The sequence below is a fragment of the Mus musculus genome, chromosome 12 (genome assembly GCF_000001635.26).
Source record: "Mus musculus strain C57BL/6J chromosome 12, GRCm38.p6 C57BL/6J".
In the NCBI taxonomy this organism is placed as follows: Eukaryota; Metazoa; Chordata; class Mammalia; order Rodentia; family Muridae; genus Mus; species Mus musculus.
In genome coordinates this window covers 38,429,937-38,450,261 of record NC_000078.6, presented here as the reverse complement: position 1 = coordinate 38,450,261, position 20,325 = coordinate 38,429,937, and the positions used below count along the sequence as shown (strand labels likewise).

Genomic DNA, 20,325 nt, shown 5'->3' with positions numbered 1-20,325 from the left:
ATCTTCAAGGGAGATAGATGCCCTTCCACAAGTAAATTGAAGTTTACTTCTGACTTGAGTTCCAGATGTCCCTCGGCAGTATTTTTTTTTTATCTTGATGGAAAGCAAAGTGAACTCCTTAAAATAGGAGGAAATCTTAATCTCAACCTAGGTCCACTCTTAATAAAGTCACCCCATGGCTTTGTGACCCCTTTCCATGTTTACAATGTTAAAAATGCCTTTCTAATTTGTTGTCATCAATCTCTCCCAGACCCTTGATAATAGGACAAGTCATTATAAGTAATCCAAAGGGCATTTATTACTGCAGCTGCAAATTATCTATCACTCTGAACGGATAAGGTTGCCCCAGCACTGTCGATGGAGGAAGCCCAAACGGTGGCTTCATATGTGGACTATGAAACTTCACAAGACTCCTATGTACACATAAACATTCTACATGCCCCCCTTTTTAAATTTGATATTTTCTTTATTTACATTTCAAATGTTATTGCCTTTCCTAGTTTTCCCTCCGAAAATCCCCTATTCCCTCCCCCCTCCTCCTGCTCTCCAACCCACCACTCTCATTCCCAGTCCTGCATTCCCCTATACTGGGGAATAGAACCTTCACAGAACCTAAGGCCTCTCCTCCCATTGATGACTGACTAGGCCATCTTCAGCTACATATACAGCTAGAGCTACATGTCCCAATATGTGTTTTCTTTGATTGGTGGTTTAGTTCCAAGGAGCTCTGGGGGTAATTGTTAGTTCATATTGATATTCCTACTATGGGGCTTCACATTTTAATGCACTCTCTACAGGTTGCTAATTAATCACTACTTATATACTTCTTGCTATTTTAACTTGATACATACACACATTGTGTGCCTGCACACACCCACATATCTATATATCTATATACATGATTTCAGTTACTGCAAAACTGAAGTTTAGTTACAATCACACACACTCATAATCTGGATAAAATCTTGACATTATTTTTAGCAGACTTAGGACTGTATAGATGTCACAGGGGAAAAGATACTAGTTTTGTTACTGGTACCATACACCATCATCATCTGTACAAGGTAGCATGTTAAAAACATTTATATTTTCCATCTTTTTTGAAGGTACAATTAAAATCAGTGGCCAGGAATAAAGAAGGGCTTTAGGCAGTGTTCAGTACTTTGCAATGTAAGTATTTTGCTGCAGGAATCAGGTGAGAGGTTTGCTATGAATCTCAAATAAGGGCCACAAAGAGAAAAATCTCTTTCAGTCTTCTCAGGATCCTGCTATATTGATTGCTAAGGTACAAATTTGTTTGTTTTTTCAAAACGAAATTGCTACCAAAATTTTATTTTGTTCAGTTTTCCTTGACTTATTTGTCCTACTATTGCTAACATTCACTTAAGACTGTTTTGAAGTTCTGTTCAGTCTTCCATATCTACATGAATATGTATACATACACAAACACACATGCATATATATGCATCATTGAAATATATCATAGTGTTATCACTTTAAGATGCCCAGATATGTTATAGAATCTTACATTTCAAATTTTGTATTTGGGTAGCTTTATTAAGTATGTGATATATATATATGTAAAATCAGTGATGTTCTCTGGGATGGCTCTTCTCAGAATAAAAACACTTGAGTTGATTTCCAGAATCCACACAGAACAAAATAAAGCCAGGAGTGGTGTTGCCCGTTTGAAATCCTACTGTCACAAAGACAAATGTAAAAGAATTCCTAGCTCTTGGTAGCCAATCAGACTATCATAAATAGTTTCCATAGCATACTGGCCAATGGATGATCTTGTTTCAAAAGGGTTATGAACATTTCTGAGGATGACAATTGAAATTCTGTTCAGTCTTCCATATCTACATGCATATGTACACACACACACACACACACACACATACACACACACACACACACACATGCACCTATATATATCATAAAAATATATCATATTGCTATCACTTTAAGATGCCCAGCTATATTATATAATCTTCATTTCAAATTTGGTATTTAGGTAGCTTTACTAAGTATGTGCAATTACTTCATTTCTAAATGCTGATACATTTCTAAAGAGGCAGTTTAAAAACATACAATTAAGAACTCATTTTGAGACGTCTCCTTTAAAGGTTACTAAATAGCAAATGTTTGGATCTATCTGTTTTCAGCCACTGAAATTATCATGATATTGTTAAATGCATTTTGTGTATGTGTGAAATGAAACCTTTCAAATGCCATGATCTTTTTTCAATAATTTTAACATCTAGGTATAATTGTGCAACATGAAATCCTATTCTTGTTTCTAAATTTAATTGACTTAATCACTGAATTTAAATTTTTGGAAGTCATTCTGCTTGCCTGGCTTTGAATGCCAAATACAGCATCTACAGCTCTAAGATGAACATTGCTTTTATATTTAGGCAAGGTAGGCACTGCCTTCTAAATTACCCTAAAAAACCCACAGAAATATGTAGAGAATGAATAACAATGGCTAACAAATGTCTTTAGCACAGACTTGCTAATGAGTATGATTTGTTCAAGACACAGAAAGTGACAGTCCTACTACGTGACTCCTCTTTGTGCAGCTATCTGCATAATGTAATGTACAGTATACATACATTATAATCCAATCTCAGAGTTCATATCCTCACTTAAAAGATGAAGACAGAATTAATTATCTTGTTTATCATCACAGGCAAAAGAAGATGTCAAATTTTGCCAACGCTTTGCAGATATTTTCTAATTTATTCCCTTTGATGCATGTAGTTTGTGTTGAATTCTTCCCCTTTTTCTCTTCCTAATTTCTGCCATTTATAAGAAAAGCAACATTGAAGCCACATGATATGAAAATATCCCTTACCATCCAATCACAATACTCACTGTCTATCTTTTGTCTCTCATCTTTCTTGCTTAGTTCTACAATGAATGTAGAATTCAAAATGGAATAACAATATGTTTGGTATTTGAAATAGATACTTATTCTGGCTGTGGATTTGCCTTTATTGCACATAATGATTCTTCCAAAACCATGATCCATGGATTTACAGAATGCCTTATCCACTATGGTGGTATTCCACACTGTATTGCCTCAAACCAAGGAATTCACTTCACACACAGCCAGAGGAGTGTGACAATGGCCCCACAATCATGGAATACACTGAACTTATTATCTCCCCTATGATCTTGAAGCAGCAATATTTCTAGAAATATAGAATGATATTGTGAAGGCACAGTTATAGCATCAGTTAGGTGGCAGAAGCCTGGAAGGATGGAGTTGGGTTCTTGAGAAGAAGGTACATCGGATACATGGTACAGTTTCTCCCATAGCCAGGGTACACAGCTCCAGGAATCAAGGGAGGGAAAAGAGAGTAATTTCAGTCACTATTACTCCTACTGACCCACAAGGGAAGTTTTGCTTCCTGTTCCTGAATCCCTACGTTCTGCTTGGCTAGATGTTTTGTTTCTAGAACAGAGAGTGTTCCTGCAAGGAGCCACAAGAAAAAATCCATTAAACTGGAAGCTCAGATTCCTCCCTTGTCATTGTGGGCTTCTAATGCCCTTCAACCAACAGGCTAATAAAGGAATAGCAGTTTTAGGAGGGGTGGTTGACCTAGATCACCATGTGAAAGCTGATTGTTTCTCCACAATGGTGGTAAGGAAGACTATGTCTGGAGTGTAGGCAATCCTTTAGGACATCTCTTAGTACTACAATGTCCTTTGATTAAATATAATGGGAAACTAAACAGCCTAGTTCAGTCAGGATGACAAAGTATACAGACCTGTGAGTAATGTAGACATGGGTCACTCCTTTAGAAAAAGACATAAAACCTGCTGAGGTGCTTGCAGAGGGTAGAGGAATTACTGAATGGGTAGTAGAGAAAAGTAGTTATAAATACATGCTAAGGCCATGTGAACAGTTGTAGAAATCAGGATTATAGTTAACACAAGTGCTTTGGTCTATTTTATTAAGATTCCATTTGTACATATATTTGCATTTTCATTCATTTTCTTTATCATATGTTGTAATATCAATTAAGAGAATACTGAAAGTATGACCCCCAAAAGGCATTGTTATTTATTCTAAATTTATAATGCATTTGAGAATGTACACAGGAAACTTAGGTTTAGGCATCATTATAACCTGGTTATTTTTTTTTTTGAAATTAATCATGACATATGAAGGTAAGAGTATGTGTCAAGTTGACAAGTGTGAACTTGCAATGGCTATTCTTGGTTGTCAATGATGTTATATGGAATGAACTACAATCTAGAAATGGAGGGCACCCCTGTGATAACTATGCTTGGTTTCACATGAATGAATCCATTTCTAGACCAGACCTTTGAGGTAGGAAGACACTGGCTTTTGAACAGGATCTATAAGTGGGAAGACACACCTTTAATTTGGGTCACACCCGCTAGAATTGTAGATAAGGACATGGAAGAAGGAAGGTTTGCTCTTTGCCTGCTTGCCCTTGCCATGCTAGCACATCCAGCCCTTCACTGGCATTGGAGTCTACTTTTTCAAGATCTCATCTTTTAAAGAAAGCCAATTCTGGGCGTGGTGGCACACGCCTTTAATCCCAGCACTTGAGAGGCAGAGGCAGGCGGATTTCTGAGTTTGAGGCCAGCTTTGTCTACAGAGTGAGTTCCAGGACAGTCAGGACTACACAAAGAAACCCTGTCTCGAAAACAAACAAACAAACAACAACAATAATAATAATAATTAATAATAATAATAATAATAATAATAATAATAATAATAATAATAATAAAGAAAGCCAATGGAGACACCCAGAATTCTGGAACTAAGCAACTACTAGATTCCTGGACTTTTCATTCACAGCTAGCCATTGGTAGATTAATTGGTGTGAGTGCAACCAGTAAATCATTCCAATAAACTCCAGTGGGGGGGAGGGGAGATTCATTTCATAATGTCTGTGAATCTAGAAAACTACCTGACTATACCCTGTATTAAACTACAGAAATGCTTATTGTTGGCTGGAGTCACATATAGTACATTTTATGTAGAAAGATACTGGCAATAATAGCTCATTATAGACTAGTTTTAAAAAAATATTTATTTGTTTTAGTGTGTATGCTCATGCACATGTAGGTATTAGTGTGTGGCAATGTATGTGCTATGATATGTGTGGAGGTCAGGAGTTCATTTGTGAGAGTCAGGTTTCTTCTTCCATTTGTATTTTTGTATTCTGGGTATTCAATCCAAGTCACCAGGCTTAGCAATAAGCACCTGTGAGCACAGACATGTCTTCTAGCCTTAATCACTAGTTTTGTTTTGTTTTGTTTTGTTTAAAGATTCTAAACATTAGTTTTTCTTAGCCTACTACATAGTTTTAGCCTTGTCTAATGGATGTTTGTATTCCTTGATTTAGTTATTTTACTGTGTTATAACAACAGGAATTCTCACCAGAAATAAACGTGAAACACAGGCTAAAGTTCACCAGTGGGTGTGTGCCCATGTGTATTAATGTACTTATGTGCATCTGTGGGTCAATGTGGTCATGCGTGTCTATGTGTGTCTCTGTGTGTGTGCATGTAATTGTGTATGTGCAAGTGTGTGTTTGTGACTGTGGGTGCTTGTGTTCATGAGTGTGTACCTGTGTGCACATGTGCATGTGTGCACATGTGTGTGTTTGACTCGGAGTTTTAAACCATTGAGTAAGTGGTAATCAATTCATTTTCTATCAGTGAGTGACAAGTTAGAGTTGGGATATTCTGGCCAAATAAAAGAATTAGCTTTGTTAAATGTAAATGAAATCATTGAAAAAAGTTTGGATGACATCATATGTTAATTAGTTTAAGATAACCTTTTCTATGACAGGTACTGGCTGACAATATCTTTGTGAAAAGCTTTATTCACTGAATGAGAATTCAAGCAGAAGTCCAACTGTTCCTGGTAGCCCCTCCTTTCCCTCTGGCTTTAAAGTTTGAATGCAATACCTTTTGCTCAGTAGTTTTCAAACCTTTGATTACAGCCAACATCTTGCAAATGAAGCAATATTTAAAAATGTATAAGTGTGAAAAGCCATACTACTTTGTATAAATACAAGGAGTTCGAATTTTGGACTTTTAAATTGCTAATAATTTCAAGGTAGTCAGCCTCTAACATTTTTGACAATGCTTTGATGAATTGTGGGAATATCATAGCTTTTTACTTTTTCATTTTTTATATTTTATTATGGTAGCATGATGTTGAGACTTCCCTGATAGGCAGATATGTAATGAAACTACATAAATTTCCTATGTTCTTCCTTAGAGATCTGTAATAACTAACAATATCTTACTGGTAAATTGCATGACTGTCTCTTTCCATTCAAACTAAATCTACTAGAAATAAAATGACTCAGTTCTTTGTGAAATCCTCATACTTGAGTTAAAAAATGCCTTCCAAAGGTGCATTTTAATATTTTCATATGTATACTATTTGAATATCATATCAGTAGATAGGGGAATGTTTGCCATAACCTACTCCCTCCCATCTTACTGTGCTGGTTAAAGATGCCCTTTAAATGTGATTGGTTTCCACCTCTGTCCATACAAATGTATGGAATGGAATTTGCTACCTGGTTCAGACTTTCACTCCAAATTTAATTTACTCTATTTTGTTCATTGTATACACAGAATTAACATTTTCAGGTTTTTGTTTGTTTGTTTGTTTGTTTGTTTTTTCTGTTTTTTCGAGACAGGGTTTCTCTGTATAGCCCTGGCTGTCCTGGAACTTACTTTGTAGACCAGGCTGGCCTCGAACTCAGAAATTCGCCTGCCTCTGCCTCCCAAGTGCTGGGATTAAAGATGTGTGTGTGCCACCACGCCTGGCTAACATTTTCAGTTTTATGCCTGGCTTCTTTCAGGAAGTTGAATGATGAATATGTTTAAATCAAACTTACTCTGACAGTCACATAGTTGGTTGCTTTACGAATGAGAATAAGCTTGTTATTTTTTGGAAAAAGCTAATTAGTGTATTGTGTTTATGGGCTTAAGCGCTATTATCAAATGATGTACTCTTTCCTTTAGATTCTGGCGATGGTCATCTTTTTGCTTCCATTGATTGCTTAGTGCCATTTGGAATGTGGGCCAAACAAAAGTATCTGAATATGTTGGTCTTTTATTTTCAGGTGGTTCATGTGTTTTATGGTGATAATATGTAGTACATGTTTACATTTCCTCCAATAAATATTCAGAGACATGTTATTTTAAATGATTATTGCAGAATAGACTTTTGAAAGTATGGTGATTTATTTATGCATGCATATGTAGATAAATGTGTTCATAATGCAAAAATAGTTAATATGGAAAACAATTTTAATAGGAATAATTTATTTTATTTTTATTAAGTTTGTCTTTAAAGTGTCCCAAAATACTGTAAGGAAGTTGAACTAAGTCTTTAAAAACTGCTGAAGAATCACAGCTATAACTCAGTAGAATGCAGGATGAAAAATAATGTTTTAGCTGAAGGCCTTTATGTCTTTTAAAATGCAAATACCTCTCCTTTTGTCTGCAATCAGTCATTTATACATTAATGTGAGTGAATTTATTAGACATCTCTCTCAGGTTAATTTAGAAGAAGGGAGACCGTTCGGATGAACTCAGTAGCTGCAGAGACATGGGGAAGATTAAGTATTAACGGCAGGAGCATGGAAGATAACTTGGTCTATGGCATTGTTTCCTTTAAAGGCAATGCTGTCTGTATTTAATACACTCATTTGTATTTATAAACACACATAAAGAAAATGTCTGCTTAATGGGGAGCATGTGAGTGCATGTTTCAGAATTGTATCCAACTAGTTCACTGTGTCTCAATGGAATGATAATATAATTAAGCAAATTACTTATAATTTTGTTCAACTCTGAATTAAGTCAGCAGTAGAATTCCCAACCAAAACACTGACTAATATTTTGATCTCCTGAGTGCTCTCAAAGACAGCAAGCGAGTGAACCTGCTAGGCATCTCCCATCCCGGCAGCCAAGGGACCTGAGGGGTTCATTCACCAAATTGAGTCGTGCTCTTTGCACTTATACATGTTTCTTTATATATGTTTTAAAATATAGCTCAAACTTTCTCTTAATTCTTTAAATTAAGAAGTAATTTCTCAGTTTTCCACTGCTGCACTTAGGTATTTTGTAAGCGTAGGAGTTGTTAACCTGGGTTTAAATGTTACCATAGCCATTCTAAAGCCCAAGCTGACTACTGTTCCCAAGTCCCTGGATCTCTTAAGCCTCACTGTGGAAGCTCCCTTTTTCGCAGTAAATGGTGAGTACCACAGAAAAGCACAAAGGCAAAAGGGCTGAGAATAAGTGACCATAGAGCTCTCAGCCCTAAGTAGGACATTTACACTACATTCACTTCCTTCCAAGGCTCAGCGTTCATTGCAGGGGACAGGATAGAAGGTGAAGAGACAAAGGTGGTGGATGACTATTAAGAAACAATGATTTTAGAAAAAAAATGAACTCAGAGTGACTGTGGCAGTGTGTACAAGGTCTGGCATAGCTCAAGAGAGACAAATTACCTGTATGGAGGGGGAAAATAGGCATACAGTCCCACCCCTAGCTGAAGAAATTTTAATGATAATTGATAACTATCAGGAGAGAGACAGAGAGAAACAGAGCAAGAGAGACAGACAGAAAGAGACAGACAGAGAAATGGAGAGAGCCAGAGCCAAAGAGAGAGATAGAGAGGGAGAGAAAAAGAGAAAGAGGAAGAGAGAAACAGACAGAGACAGACAGAAAGAGGGAGAGAGACAAAGAGAGACAGAGAGACAGAGAAAGACAGGCAGGGAGAGGGGGAGAGGGGGAGAGGGGGAGAGAGAGGGAGAGAGGGAGAGAGAGATCTATAATAGCCCGAGTGTGGTATTTCTAACACACTCCAGTGGATTGCCATATACCTAAAAGAATATAGGCACCACTAACAGTACTTTATAAAACACAGTTTTAAAATAATGAGAAAGCAATGGTCATGTGTATGAAATGGAGAGTAGATCCATTGATGTGGAAAATTATGAAAATAAAATAATAAATTCTGAGTTTATAAAAACATATTTTAAGAGTACAAAACAATGTCTGTAATGACACAATATCACACCTGTTTCCATATCAAGAAATTAAAAAAATAAAGTACTAAAATATTTGAGAAAGGGGCACATATGGCTAATTTTACTATTAAATTTATTTTTACACATTAAGTATAACACTTAATAATTAACACCATAAATATTAAACCCAAACTTACAAGTATTTTGAGAAATATTTGGCCACTATGTTTCAAAATACACCAAATTGATCATTTTTTTACTTTCTAAAATTAAAATAAAGAAAAGACAATAATAATTGGTTTTAAAATATTCAAATAAAATATTGCAAAAATTGATCTGGAAATACAACTAGGTCAGAAATGTAAGCACACACAGCAAGTTACCAAAGGAAGCAGATACTTGAGCCTGATCAGTCTCAAACTTGCTCCAAACAAATGCCATATGATACAGTATTTCTGAGCCACAATCCCCGCGTATTTGCATTCTCTCCTTTCTGCTTATGTGTGAGAAACTGGCTCTGACAGCTTCGCAGTGGAGAGGGAGAAGTAGGAATAAGAGACTCTTCACTTGACAACAGGTCTGTGAAAATAGTTGAGGCTGGTATCCTTGTAGCTTTATTTCGAATACACAACCTTAAAGTTAAAGTGTGTAGCGGGCAGTGATGAAGCCAAGCAAATGGCACCTGTCTGCTAGTTCTATAAAGCGTGATGCAGGCATGCCTTTTCATACCTCTGCCTGGGAAGAGCATTCATGAGCCATAGAGGCTTGGAGAGCTCAGTGGCAAGTGTAACTTACTTGGGTAATATTTAGGAATAGAGAGATGAGAAGAATATACCATACATTTCAATATATAGAATATTTATGTATAGTCTAATGTAAATATACATACATTAGAACAGAAACCTGAAAAAATACTACATATATTAAATATATGTGTAACAAAAATATTTGTAACTTAAGAAGCAATGAATACGTTGTAGTATATAACATGTAATCTGTATAATTAGAAGTTTTACAGCTTGATTTTACTCTTACTAAGGTCCTAGGATTATTCCAACATTCAGAATTTTTACAGATAATCTGAGAAATCTACTTATATTTAAATGGAAATCTAATTATATTTAAGTCATGTAACTTGATCCATGATGATCTGAATTTCATATTCTGTCAAAATAGATTTAGTATAAATTATTTGGTGTTCATTATAAATATAGTATTACTGTCAACATTTCTACAAAGTAATAATTGTACATGTTTTCTATTTATTAATATAGGACAAGCTACTCATGTTTTCTGTATATATAGTCTTCAAAATTCCATTTTTATGTCATTTCCTATTGTTGTACTCATTCTTACAAAATGTTTTAATTAGTTTCTTGCCAAAATTGTCTGTCTCCGCCACATTGCATTGAGTTGGTCTTATGAAGGACATGTGACACACTATCCTTCAATGTTTGCCACTTTGGGATACTAAATTCCACTTAACAGAAGCCATTGTCCCCAGCTTAAATTTGAGTCAGTTACATAAGAGAATATCAAGTGTACCAACCACTTCATGTATTATTTATCTAGTTATATTGAGGCCTCATTCTGTTATAGAATAACCTCTTCATATTTTGCTTTGGCTACAGAGATAATAAAATTTATATTTTTCTCTTTATTTATTTGATAGTGTCTGTCTTTGTATAACCCTCTATTTACTCACAGTTGGCTTCAAATTCTGGTAGCTCCTGATTTAGCTACCAGAGTTACAGAATTTCAGGGAGGAATACTCATGCCTATATCAACAGGCTTTCTTCTTTCTTAGTGCTATTAATAATATTAGATATATTTTTGAAATTAAAAATATTAAAGTACCGTGTGTGTGTGTGTGTGTGTGTGTGTGTGTGTGTGTGTGTGTGTGTAAACTATGGAGGTTATCTTCACTTTGGTGTCTTTGATTATAATATCTATCAATAATTATTTGTCATTCTACAATATAACTATATTATAATGGTGTCAAAAATATATTCCTATAGCTGTGGATCCTGTTTGTTAACCCTTGCTCCTTGTTTGTCAGAGCCTTAATAGTGGCTTTAACTTTCTAGAAAAACAGAAGCAGATAAAAGTATATTGAAACATAGTAACTTAATACAAGATGTTTTAACTATCATATCTTGCCTGAAGAGACAAGAGTAAAGTCTTTTACAAAAGAACTGGGTGTTTGGTACAACTACTTAAGATGAGTCAATTCCAAAAGAGCTCAGAATATAGTATTTTCTATTCGATTCTTACTGCACACATACTGTACATTTTGCTTTCTGTGGAAGAAAAGCTATCACCATCGAAAGACTAGAAAAGAAGTAAAACCTAAGTGTATATAATTTTAGAGTCCTCTAAAATTTAATCATATATAGGCATCTGAAAGACTTTCTTTTTTCCAGGTAGCCTTTGGAACAAGAGTTATAAACAATTTAATGTATAATTTTGGGAAGTCTTACCTTGACTTGCAAACTTCAGCTCTTTTGCATCTGTGAGAGTGGGTCTTTTGTCAGAGCCTTTTTTCTCTATTCGTCGATGGCTTCTTTTCTTTTTAGACTCTCCCCAAAGATTAGATCCTCCATGCATGCTTGGTATATTCAAAATTGCAATTCCTTCCAGAGAGATGTTTATCAAATCTATTTGTACTCCATCACACTGGAGAGAGAGAAAGAGAGGAAAGGAGGGGAAAAGAGAGGGAAGGAGGGAAGGAGGGAGGAAGGGAGTGAGAGAGAGGAAGTGTTTCATGTCTCCTTGCTTTTTTATTACTTCTCTTTTAAAAAAAAGTTATTTTAAAGTCATGCCAATACAAAGAACAAAAATGCAGCAACATTAAAATATTGCCATTTATAAATATTAGAAACTGTCATACCACATCACCAATGTGTTTTACTCTATAGGAAACATTTCGGAGAGAGACATGTTTATGATTTCTGTAACTCCAATACACAAATTGCAGATGAAGAAGGTCTAATTTAGGAATGAAGAAATTGTTATTATCATTACTTCTTTTGAATGACAGATTTATTTGAATTCATGATCCTCCTGTACCTGCCTTGGTCTCTGGTCTCTTCCCTTTTCTCCTTCCCTCCTGCCCCTCCCCTCCCCTTCTCTTCTCTTGTCTTCCCCTTCTCTTTTTCTTCTTCTTCTTCTTCTTCTTCTTCTTCTTCTTCTTCTTCTTCTTCTTCTTCTTCTTCTTCTTCTTCTTCTTCTTCTTCTTCTTTTCTCTCTCTCTCTCTCTCTCTCTCTCTCTCTCTCTCTCTCTCTCTCTCTCTCTCTCTCTCTTTCTGCCAGTCTGTCTGCTGTCTGTCTTTCCTATCTTCCTTCTGTCCTTTTTTCTTTTTCTTTCTTTCTTTCTTTCTTTCTTTCTTTCTTTCTTTCTTTCTCTCTCTCTCTCTCTCTCTTTCTCTCTCTCTCTCTCTCTCTCTTTCTCTCTCTCTCTCTCTTCCTTCCTTCCTTCCTTCCTTCCTTTCTTTCTTTCTTTCTTTCCTTCTTTCTTTCTTTCTTTCTTTCTTTCTTTCTTTCTGTTTTTTCTTTTTTTCTTTTTTTGGCAAGAAATGAAATATATTGATAGATGTTTATAAAGGAAAAGTGAACTCAGTCCCAAATGGCGATCCCAGAAATCCCAGTTACTTCGGAGTGAGTATGAATTCACATTCTAAGCACATGAGAAGTAAGGAGAGGCATGGCTGTCCAGATGAATGTGGAAGACAGACAGAATGGAGTGAGGGAGATGTCAGCAGGAGCAGTTCAAGGATTCTCCAGCCAATGTTGCTTACTTGTTGGATGATAGAACCTGAAAGATTGGGTTTTTTTTCCCCATGTTACAAATGTGGTTAACCAATTGCCATTTTATACAGCCAGACAGGTCAGATTTTTTACACTTTTTAAACTTTCTGTTTATTAATATTGATGGATTTGTGTGGAGGATTAGGAGATTATTCTGTAGGGCTGGTATGTGCATGCGAGTGTGTGTGTGTGCACATGCAAGTGTGTGTGTGTGTGTGTGTACAGGTGCCTGTGAAGTCCAGGAGAGGGCATCCGATTCATTGTGGGAGAATTACGGGTGACTGTGACCTGACTAACATGCGTGGGCACTGGAGATCTAACCTGGATTTTCTGATAGAGCAATAAAGGCTTTTAACCACTTATCTCCAACCCTTATTCTCTCTCTCTCTCTCTTCTTTATTTTGTGAAGTGATAACTTGTTTATTTTTTATTCTGATTTATATTTTCCAAAGTGACAGTCATTATTACTATCACAAATATTATTCTTCCATACTCTATTGTAAGCTAAGGAAAACAATACATAACAAATTGAAATACTTTCAAAGTGCTCTTTTAGGGACAAGCATTTTAAAAGTAGCCGTTTTTCTTTAAAGGGTTGCTACCACCTATTGTCCTACAATAATAAGGTCATCACTAACTTAAACACTAACTAAAATCCTCAAGAAAACCCTGACTTTCAGTCTTTGAAGAGGCAATACCCCATAGAAACCACAACAGAACATTTGGAATCCTGTGTGTCTCCACGTTTGCCCCCTCTCCATGAAGCTAGAGCTGCTTCGTGTGCAGGGAAGTACCAGCCCAGTGTTACAAAGCCACACATCTTAGTCCACATCACTGTTGAAGAAACACTTCTGCAAAATGAACTAAGTTTTCATTCGATCCTTTTCCCTGAAGAGGACCCTATTTCTGGGTGTTATGATTCTTTTTTTTTTTTTCCTGAAACAAGTGCGTTTTTCTTCCTTTTTACATATTAAATTAAGATCATTTCTTTTTACTAAAGAATTCTGCTCCTGTGTATACTCACTCACTGCTATATATTCTAGATAAACAGATATTAATTTCATAATTAAAAGTAATCTTGTGTAAATACCCTGCAGGCCTCAATGAATCAAACACATACTGTGTGTCAGGCCTCCCACTGTCTTCAAGTGGAACGCACTGGCTGGATAATTAGATAGTACATATTTTTTAACCTTATTTGCATGCATATTATATCTTTTGCACACTGACAAGCAGCAGTAACAACAAAAGTCAGATTACCACAGGGAATTCCCACAAAGAAGTCTTCATTCCTTATAATTTGCAGCCTAAATTAAAATAATTTGATCTTTGACAAGGATGAAATGTCAAGCAGAAGGGGGTCTTCTACAAGCCACGGCCTGTGGCTTCTGAAAACCGCCTAATTTATGTCAGTCACTTCTTAATACATATTTAAGTATTACACGAAAAAGATGATAAATATGCAATCTGACACCTTTGGTATTTCCCTGCTGTTAATTTATAAAGGTCTGGCTTCCCCCAAACTGACTAAAATCATTTAAATAACAGAAGAATTGTGAAATAAGCTGGAGCCCAGGACTGGCTTCCATTTCCACTCAATATTGAACACAGCAGGCAGCACACTAAGACAATTATGTGACTAGGCCCTCGGACCCCGCTGTGACAAGTTACTTTCAGAATTAGTGAAGGAAGATTCCTTTGTTCATGTGCAGAAAAAGGAGAGCATGTCGCACAAAGTCTTTCGGGTTTTGTTTTTTGTTTTTTGTTTTCTTAATTGAGCTGGTGGAGTTAGGGGAGACATCGAAGACACACCAGCACACACTACCATGCCTGGTTTCCCTGTCTATAGTCAACGGCATGTGTGGTTTGAAGTTAGTCATCCTCTGAGAAGTGTAGAAAAGGGAACCCAAACCAGAAACTCTCAAGGAGTCCTGGAGAACACGGAGTCCCAGGAGAGCAGGGCAATGTTCTTAAGTAAATTGGTGACTCTGAGTGGTTTAGTTTCACTACTAGCTCAAGACCCCCAGGCCACCTCTGTTTGCTTTGACATCACATTCATTAATCTGGAAAGTTGCACACAGGTGGCGATGGAGCCGCAACTTGCAGCACATCAGTTGAGTTTATGAAAATAAAACAGAGGTGATGGTTATGAAATATAAACGAGGAATAAGACCATGTCAGGTAATGTCTCTATATGCTTTGAAGATTTATAATTCTTTTCAAAAAAAAAAAAAAGATTCTATTTGTGGCTATTGTGAAGGGAATTTTTTCCCCTAATTTCTTTCTCAGCCTGTTTATCCTTTGTGTAAAGGAAGGCTACTGATTTATTTGAGTTAATTTTATATCCAGCTACTTTGCTGAAGGTGTTTATCAGCTGGAGAAGTTCTCTGGTAGAACTTTTGGGGTTGCTTATGTATACTATCATATCATCTGCAAATAGTAATACCTTTATTTCTTCTTTACCAGTGTGTATCCCCTTGATCTCTTTTTGTTATCTTATTGTTCTAGCTGACACTTTGAGCACTATATTGAATAGATATGGGGAGAGTGGACATCCTTTTCTTGTCCCTGATTTCAGTGGGATTGTTTCAAGTATTTCTCCATTTAATTTGATATTGGCTCTTGGTTTGCAGTAAATTGCTTTTATTGTGTTTCGGTATGGGCTTTGAATTCCTGATCGCTCCAATATTTTTAACATGAAGAGGTGTTGTATTTTGTCAAATGAGAGAGAAGAAAGCAATCACAATATTAATCCTGCCAATCCATGAGCATGGGAGATCTTTCCATCTTCTGAGATCTTCTTCAATTACTTTCTTCAGAGACTTGAAGTTCTTGTCATACAGATCTTTCACTTCCCTAGTTAGAGTCACACCAAGGTATTTTATATTATTTTTGACTATTGTGAAGGTTGTTGTTTCCCTAATTTCTTTCTCAGTCTGTTTATCCTTTGTGTAGAGAAAGACCATTGATTTGTTTGAGTTAATTTTATATTCAGCTACTGAACTGAAGCTGTTTATCAGGTTTAGGAGTTCTCTGGTGAAATTTTTGGGGTCACATATATACTATCATATCATCTGCAAATAGTGATATTTTGACTTCTTCCTTCCCAATTTGTATCCCCTTGATGTCCTTTTGTTGTCGAATTGCTCTGGCTAGAACTTCAAGTACTATATTGAATAGGTAGAATGAAAGTGGGCAGCCTTGTCTAGTCCCTGATTTTAGTGGGATTGCTTTGAGTTTTTCTCCATTTAGTTTGATGTTGGCTACTGGTTTGCTGTAGATTGCTTTTATTATGTTTAGGGATGGGCATTGAATTCCTGATCTTTCCAAAACTTTTATCCTGAAGGGGTGTTGGGTTTGTCAAGTGCTTTCTCAGCATCTAACAAGATGATCATATGATTTTTGTCTTTGAGTTTGTTTATATAGTGGATTACGTTGATGGATTTCCATATAGTAAACCATCCCTGCATCCCTGGGATGAAGCCTACTTGGTCATGATGGATGTGGGAGTGGGTGGGTAGGGGAGCAGGACGGAGGGAGGGTATAGAGAACTTTCAGGATAGCATTTGAAATGTATATAAAGAAAATATCTAAAAAAAAAAAAAAGCAATCACAAGTGCAGAGCGAGGGAGGGAGGGACTTGGGAGGGAATGTGGATGTGGTGTCAGGGCAGTGGGGGGTAGAGGGGAACCTGATCTGATATTGGGTGAGAAAGGGACAGAAGCCCTGAGAGCCAGCAGAAAGAATGGAAACAGGCAACCTCAGAAAATAGGAGGTTGGGAGGATGCCCCAGAATGCACTAGAGACCTGGGAGGTAAGAGACTCTCAGGACTCATAGAGAGGGACCTTTGATGAGGTGCCTAACAGTGGGGAGAGGGAACTTATGGAGTCCACCTCCAGTGGGAAGACAGGTCATTTATGGGGTTGCCATCCTACAGTCACATCTCTGACCCATAATTGTTTCTGTATGAAAGAATTACAGGGATGGAAATGGAAGGAGCCTGGGGAAAGAAGGTCCAGCGACAGGCCCAAAGTGGGATGCAGCTAAAGGGGATGTCCCAGGGCCTGACACTATTACTGAGACTATGGAAAGCTCACAAAAAGGGATCTATCATGACTGCCCTCTGAGGGACCCAACAAGCAGCTGAAAGAGTCAGATGCAGATATTTGCTCTCAACCAATCGATAGAAGCATCTGACCCCTGTTGTTGAGGAGAAGGGCGATTCTGTAGGAGGACCAGGGGTCTTGATTAATCTGGACCCCTGAGATCTTTCAAACACTGGATCTCCAGACAGCATATACCACCTGATATGAGGTTCCTAATACACATACAGTAGAGAACTTCCAGGTCTGTGCTCATTCAGAGATGATGCACCTAACCCTCAAGAGATTGGAGGCCCCAGGGACTTTAGAGGTCAGGTGGGGTGGGGGTGGGGGCATCCACATGGAGATGGGGTGGGGTGGGAAGGAGGTATGAGATGTGGAGCAGTTGGAGAGTGGATGGGGATGGGAGAGGAATGGAATATGAAGTGTAAAAAAATGAATTAAAATAAAATAAAATTAAAGAAACTTAGTTACAGATAAAAGCTTAAAAGCCAACAGCCTCAGTCTAATAAACTCTGAGTATTTTTGTTAAGTACAAGGTCATTAACATCTACAATGGAAGGAATATATGCTGTGAAGCGACTGCAGATAACTTTTTATATTATTATTAATCATTCCATTTGTTTACGTCTCAAATGTATCCCACTTCCTAGTTACCTTATTTCCAACACTAAGTACCTAAAAGAACTATTACATTTTTTTTTCTGCCAAATATCTTCAAACTTAGTTTATAAAGTTTGGAGAGCTGAGGGTACAGGTGTTAAATTTAATGAGATATAACCAATGATTGGCTCTATTTTTCTACGAGTCAGCTTTTATGCCTGTGTCAATATAGTTGTTAATATAATTTTACTCACTGACACATAAAGCGTTGGCAGGTTATCTTAGTACTAAGAGAGTGTGGCTGGGCCATGGTGTGGAAAAAGCTTAATGTCTTCAAAAACTCAATTTTCAGGTTAACAAATAAGAACAACCTTATTTTTAAAATACTATAGTTGATTATTTACTCACTAGGCTCTTGCATGTGTTAACTCTTGATATATCTGAATTAATTTTGGAAAAAAATCTCTGTATTTACTATCTTCCAGATTCACTAACACTCCAAAGACTGAATGCCCTATGGAATGCTAATTCTCTCCCTGAATATGGAAGATAGTGGAAACTGAAAACCTGTGCTCCTCGCTGCTCTAATCCCAGGCACGGGTCTAAAGTTGTTGAATAACCTTTACACATACTCCAACACAAATAATGTAAACTTTGCTTTTGATCTATTTTCTTTAATTTTGAAAATTTTCATTTTACTTATATTTTTTCTTTTTGTACTAAAGTTAGAAGATAACAAAGATTCTTTGAATTGAAACTATCAATTTTTAAATCACTGTCTCAACCTGAGCAGTTGTATGATTATAGCATTGCTTTGTTTCCTTACATTGAATTGTTATGTGAAGAATATAATTATTTTTCTTATAAATTATTAAAAACATTTAACTATTAAATGAAGACTTTATACTATAGCATTGATTCATAGTATGAGCATAAAATTAAACCAGCTAATGCAGGAATATTGTTTAGTGCAGGACATGAGATAAATTTTAATAATACATGTATTTTAGTTTTTGCTGCGAAACATTTCCTCAGATGTTTATTTTCTCTCAAACCTTTATTTTTTCAGAAGTAGCTCTCTGCATGAAAGAGCCCTGTGACATAAACATACACACAGAAAATGACTTGTTTCTGAAGGAGCTGACATTAAAACACATAACCATTGCTTGAGGTCTATTGTTACTACCATGGCTTGTTACTTGTTAGACATTTTTCAAACCATAGTTGGTATGATTTTAGGACACATAGGAAGCAATAGCAAGCAGAATCAAATTTCCGAAGTGCTGATTTCTTATATTTAATTATGAAGTAACCTTGAGGGTAGAAAGTCATATTCTACTAATATGATAAATTGGATTCATTAAAATGTGAGCAATAAGACACACTTGACACTGCTATCCACACACACAAACACAAACACAAACACACACACACACACACACACACACTATATATATATATATATATATATATATATATATATATATATATATATTAATATAATGGAGAGACCACACTATATTAGATCCAGTTTATAAAGCTATGCTAGTGATTACTTAAGAAAGTCTAAAATACAGAACCAGAATGTCAGACTAGGAAAATTTTGCAAAGCATAGCTCTAAGAAAAGTAACTTAGTTGTCTTCCATTTTTCTTGAGACGTATCCCAAATACTCCTTTCATCCCAAATAAGATGTCAGGCTATATGTTATAATAAGACTTGTTTTATCTGTCTTTAGAAATTTAAAAATCAATGATTTCTACATTTATTTTCATTCAAACTATTTTTGCTACCAAATGCAACTTCTAGAAAACATTGTACTTTGAGACACACCTAGCATTGCTCTATAGATCTATATACTTTCAATCTCTGCTCAGGGAAAGACACAAAGAAGGAAAGGCACAGGAAGGATTAGGGTCTCTAATCATACTATGAAAAGGCATAGAATGGCTCCTGCTATAGATTTTCTTTTAGCATAGTTCAGAACAAAATATTCAAAATGTAAAATATAACACAGTTTTATGAATTTCTGGTTCTTGAAGTTACACTGATAATATAATTTAAAAATAAATATATGTATATGTATAGAATAACTAGACATCTAATGATAGGACTGAAGAGATGGCTCAGTGGGTAAAGTGCCTGTTTTATAAGTATGAGGACTTGTGGTTGCATTCCTTACACCTGTGTATAAACTGGGTGCATTGTTTGTACTCCAGGGCTGCAGAGACAGAGACGGACAGATCTCTAAAGCTTACTAGCAAAGCATGTTTAGCCAAATTGATGATCTCCATGTTAAGTGGCTAGAGTCTTTCTCAATAAAATACATTGATGGTGACAGACAATGGTTCCCTATGTCAATCTCTGGCTTCCATATACATGTGCAAAAACACATGGACATATACCTAAACATGGGCACACACATACCATACATATAAATTAATTTTAACATATACAACAATATATACTATTACACTAAATATGATTAAAAACAGCATAAATTATTAATAATATATCATATATAAAATACACATATGTATTTCTACATGTACAAAAGCATAAATGTAAAGGATCGACATTAATTTAAACTTTCTAAAATAATTATGACTTAATCTGGTTTCATTTCCTTAACTATCCAGTCTATTTCTAATATTTAGTCTTATTCTCAAATTATAATGTAAAATAACGCAAAAATGTTACATTGAGGATATTACTGTTTTTTACTATCACCAACATTAAATTAGAAAATTATGATATTGTAGAGC

General features: G+C 36.0%; 1 protein-coding gene across 8 annotated transcripts in view; it reads right to left on the bottom strand.

Moving 5' to 3' along the window:
* The window catches only part of Dgkb (diacylglycerol kinase, beta), a 754,071-nt gene that overhangs the window by 183,978 nt on the left and 549,768 nt on the right, over nt 1-20,325 (bottom strand). For all 8 annotated transcript variants that reach the window (XM_006515068.3, XM_017315019.2, NM_001361688.1 and 5 more), the window contains one exon: nt 11,528-11,723. In XM_006515068.3, the coding sequence (XP_006515131.1) occupies nt 11,528-11,723 (196 nt within the window). The remainder of the gene's footprint in view (nt 1-11,527; nt 11,724-20,325) is intronic.